The sequence below is a fragment of the Phoca vitulina genome, unplaced genomic scaffold (genome assembly GCF_004348235.1).
Source record: "Phoca vitulina isolate PV1807 unplaced genomic scaffold, GSC_HSeal_1.0 scaffold71, whole genome shotgun sequence".
Taxonomy (NCBI): Eukaryota; Metazoa; Chordata; class Mammalia; order Carnivora; family Phocidae; genus Phoca; species Phoca vitulina.
The window spans coordinates 9,204,160-9,209,202 of record NW_022589774.1 but is presented as its reverse complement, the minus strand read 5'-3'; the positions used below and the strand labels follow the sequence as shown (position 1 = coordinate 9,209,202).

Genomic DNA, 5,043 nt, shown 5'->3' with positions numbered 1-5,043 from the left:
CAATAAAGCTGAAAATAAAAGATCTCTTTGTTGGACAAATCATAATCTAAAGAAAGAATTCAACAATAGTTCTCTGAGTCCTTTATCATTAAAATAACAGTTTAGATTTAGTATAGGTATTGAAGAGATCCAGAAAGAGAAAGGGTGAGGAGGTGGTTATTATGATGGGTCAATTATTATGATGTACTAAACGTAACTAGTGGTCAGTATTATCTCTCTGAGGATATTTATAAAGACCCAAAGGCAGGATCTAATACATTTATTTTCATTTTCTCCTGGGAGGGATGTGAAGAGTACAGAGAGGAGAAAGGCAAGGAGAACACCTTGGCTGGAGTTTAGGAGAGGGAGGGGAGGTGGGGGAAATACTTGGGGAGCCGAAAGTGAAGTTTATAGTAACATGCCTCCTGTGTTTCATTTGCCTGTCCCGGCTCACTGCTCAGCAAATGAGACTGAGAGAAGCCAGAAGAGGAAAGGGGTATGTCCATCCCAGCAGAGTCTGTTGCCTTGGTCATCTTCCTCTCTAACACTCTCCACTTCCCACAACTTCTCATCCAGGTGTTCCAGAATGTGCAGGTGATAGGAACCATTCTGAGTTTACCCAGGTTCAGACATCAACAAATGTAACAATACCACAAAAAGGAGAAGCCATAGACCCAGATCATCAAAATGGCAATGAAAGCCACATGCCAGCAGAAGAAAGTGGTGACAAATATAATGTTGTTTTTGTCATCATCCATCCATTTGTAGCCAGAAATTGGTTTGTACAGCATGAAGCCTATCTGAATCAGCCAAGAGCCTGTCATCATATAAAAAAAGGCCTTCATCACCCAAAGCTGCAGCATATTGGGAGCCCACAGCTCTGCGATCACCACCAGCACCAGCAGGAATACGGCCTGAGTGAACAGGATGTGAGACTGCAGCTCCACACCTTCTGAGTCCTGCATGTGAGACACCATCAGAGGCAGAAACAGACACATGCCCAGGGCTTGGGCACCTTGCTCCAAAGCAGCACACCTCTGGGGCAGCAAGTTCTGGCTCACCACATCCACACACCCGCTCAGGAAGAAGGTCATATATAGAGTGAGATGTTGCCACTGTTTGCGGTACAAAAAGTTTCTCTGACGATATATCTTGCTGATAAGTACAAACTGTCCATGTATGTTATGTAGCTCTTGGGCTGCTAAAATGAAGGCACTTAATATCTTCACCAGCCCAACATAGTATATTTGCTGCAGTCTTGCCCATTTTCCTTTGCTCCAGGGATGGCGTGGCAGATATTGGACAGGGTAGTTGCATATTAAGGCCCTGGAGACTAGTCGTGCATGATAAAGTCCATAGAAGAAGAGAGACAGCCCCGGGTACAGATGACCCTCAAAGCCTCCCATGGAACTGAAGGTAGATCTGACCAAAGGTAGAGGCAAGCAGCTCAGGAATGGTCACCTCAGGTTCTAGAGTGTGGAGGGAGCTCCCTGAAGCCTAGTTATATCTTCTCTCCAGCTCATTGCATCCACATACACAGGGGAAATGGTTTTGGAGGAAACCCAAACTTATGGTGGGGTGGGTGTCATGGTTTCCGTTCTGGTCTTCTGCTCTGGTTCATTGATAGCTAACCAACCATTGCCAAACAGTAAAATAAGCATATTCTCCATCACAATGTCTGGACATCTGTAGTTCTCAGAGATTATGCTATGGACTTCCCTTCCCTCTCCTCCTACTTGTCCTTCATGCTATTGCTACCTTCCTTACTTCTCAAATTCATAGAACATAAGGAAGAACTGAGAGAAAGCATGGAGAGCATACAATGTAGGGCATATCCCTTAAGATTCCTCACATATAATCTCATATAAGTACTAGGTACAAATGTATTCTCCTGGGTATAAATAGTCTTAAGTAAACACATACAATACTCAATTTCTCTGATGTTGTTTGAGGTTTGCCAGAAAAATATTCACTCCTGAGAATCTGTCTTCTGCTGATCTCCAGATCAGAAATGAGGTGCCACAACTTGAGATTCTTTCCTTTGGGCTGAAGCAATGTTTTTCCAAGTTAAAATGCAGGTGACTAAGTTCTACTCAGAGGTACTGATTGGGAATTTCTTGAGGTTGGTGTCTTGAAATAAGCATTCCAAGACACCTTCTCAGGTAGCTCTTAGGCAGACTAAATTTTGAATCACTGAGTAAAATGTATGTACTGGTTAGAAAGAAGATCCTATTAAGCTAAGCTTAGTGTGAATTAACCATCAAATATTTTCTCTCATGAAATAAGCATTTAGTTAGAATGTAATGGTCATATTACTCTTCATGACAGTCAGTCAAGTACAGGAATGTCTCAAGCTAAATTTGTCTCATATTGATCCTACAGATTTCCATTTTGGTTTATTTGTTGGTAAATTCTCTTTTGTTCTTTGTATCAATGGATCTTCCATTTTATTTTATAATTTTTACTCATATAAAAAACCATAATTTTAGATTGATCTTCATATTAACCATCTTGTTGCATGGACCTACTGCTCTTACTAATTTTCAAATGATTTTATATAATCATATTAACTTCAATAATGAAAAAATGATCTCCTTTTAGATATACCTTTGTCTTTTCTAATTGTCTTTCCCAGTTGCATTAGCATGACAGAATTCTATTATTGTTTTAACTATGAAAGCTCCCCTCTCCTGGGAAGTGTTTCCTCAACCCATGTAGGTTAATGGGAGCTGTCATTTGCTGACAAGTCCTGCTTTCCTAGTCACAGATCAGTCAAGGGATTGAGCACCTAACCCAGTGAGGCTAATCTAAGCCCTTCACCAACAATTTAACTAAAGAAAACAGCTCTCAGCCCTTTCATAGATTATACAAATTCTGTTTAGAGAAGAACTAATTCGCATATTTGGATTATATTTCCTTCTCCATGGATCCAATAATGTATTCATTATCTGTTGCTGTGTAACGGTTTAACACAATTTAACTCAGTGGCTTAAAACAACATGCATTTATCTCCCTTTATGTGGGTCAGGATGCAGACAGAGAGCTTCGTTGGTCCTCTGCTCAGAGTCTCACGAGGTACAGTCATGGTGTCAGCCAGGCTGCACTTCACGCTGAAGCTGAGTCCTCTTCCAAGCTTACAGGGTTGTAGCAGAATTCAGTTCTTTGTAGCTGTAGGATTGAGGTCCCCATTTGCTTGCTAGCTATCATTTCTCATCCACCAGACTGACAAAAATTAGCTTGACAACTGTCTGACAATGTGAAACAAATAGAATAATTAATATATTGCTAGCAGGACTATAAATTGATGCAATCACTTTGGAAAAGAATTTGATGTTATATGGCATTATATAGAGAGTTGAAGATATACATCCTTACTTGTTTATACTATACAGTAACTCTCATACATCCATACAAGGATCATATGCAGGAATGTCCCTAGCAGCACTGTCTCTATAGCTAGCAGAGAGAAGGAGGAATAATCAAAATGTCCTTCAATATTAAAAATTTGTAAGATATTCATAAAATAAAATATGATAGAGAAGTAAAAATGAAAAATACAGCTACATTCAACAACATTGTGATAGTTAATTTTAATGTGTTGACTTGACTGGCCACAAGTGCCCAGATTAAACATTATTTCTGGGTGTATCCATGAGATTAACATTTGAATCAGTGGATTTAGTAAAGTAGATTGTCCATCCCAATGTGGGTGGGCCTCATCTAATCTGTTGGGGCCTGAACAGAACAAAAGGCAGAGAAAGATGGAATTCATCCCTTTTTCTTCCAGCCTGTCTACTGGGCTGGGACATAGGTCTTCTTCTGCCCTTACACTGCGGTTTATACCATCAGCTCCCTTGGTTCTCAGGTCTGTAGACTCTGACTGGAATTATAATACAATGTCTCCAGCCTGGAGACAGCAGATGGTGGATTTCTGTGCCTTTGTAATCACATGAACCATTTCCTCATGATCAATCTCCTTTATATATATCTTCTATTAGTTCTGCTGCTCTGGGGAACACCGGCTGATATCAACATGGAACCTCAAAAATATAATTTTAGATGAAAAAAGAATGTCACAAAATAATATATACTGTATGTTTCCAAATATATATATGGAATCTATCTATATATATATATATGGAGTCTATATCTATATCTATATATAGAGAGAGATGTGTATAAGTGTATGTGTGTAAGTGTAACTATAGAGCTGTGTATAAGTTGCATAGAGAGGTATCCTTCCTTGTTGGGAGGAGACAGTACTTGAGCTGAGCTTTGAAGGAGAAAGAAGGAGTTTATATATATATATATATATATATATGTTCAAAAACACACAAAATTAAACAATGTGAACACATACATGGAACCATAAACAAAATTCAGGAAAGTGGTTACCTCCCAGAGGGGGAAGAATAGGATAGATTTGAGAGGGACACAGGCATGGCAAATAACAATGTTTTTCTGCTCTTATAGTTGGGGGGACCACAGGAGTGTTGACTATATCCCAACTCTGTAGAGTTTATATGTATTCTATAAATGTTATTTTGTATCTACTCAATATTAATTTTTTTTACAAAAATAAGAATTCTAAGTAGAAGCACTGTAGCAGATAAGTGTGACTTGATGTCTATTCAGCCTACTTTAGAGGGAGAAGGTAGGAAGACAGCTGTTTGCAATGGGCCTTTCCCAAATGCCCAAATGAGTTTTTCTCTAGAACATCAACATTATATATATCATTCTACTACTGGCTGTTTTTCACTCAGTCATAATGTGTTGGAGACAGAACTATTTTGTTATATATATAGAACTATTTTGTTATATAGACAATAATACTGATGCATTTAATATTATATTCTTTATCTAGTCCCCTAGTGATGGACGTGTTGGTCTAGCTAAAATTTACTTTTTTAAAAAAATTTTTTTAATTTTTAAAAAATTTTACTTTATTTTATTATGTTATGTTAGTCACCATACAGTACATCATTAGTTTTTGATGTAATTACTGTTTAACAAACAATGCTGAGTAAATATTCTTCTTTAGAGGAAATAACCATAACTAGCATT

General features: G+C 38.2%; 1 protein-coding gene across 1 annotated transcript; it reads right to left on the bottom strand.

The window, feature by feature from the left end:
• Positions 1-244: 244 nt before the first annotated feature.
• LOC116624840 (transmembrane epididymal protein 1-like) lies at positions 245-1,409 on the bottom strand. Its single transcript, XM_032393068.1, has one exon. It carries the CDS (start codon positions 1,383-1,385, stop codon positions 612-614), a length of 774 nt encoding a protein of 257 aa, XP_032248959.1. The 5' UTR covers positions 1,386-1,409; the 3' UTR covers positions 245-611.
• Positions 1,410-5,043: the final 3,634 nt, after the last annotated feature.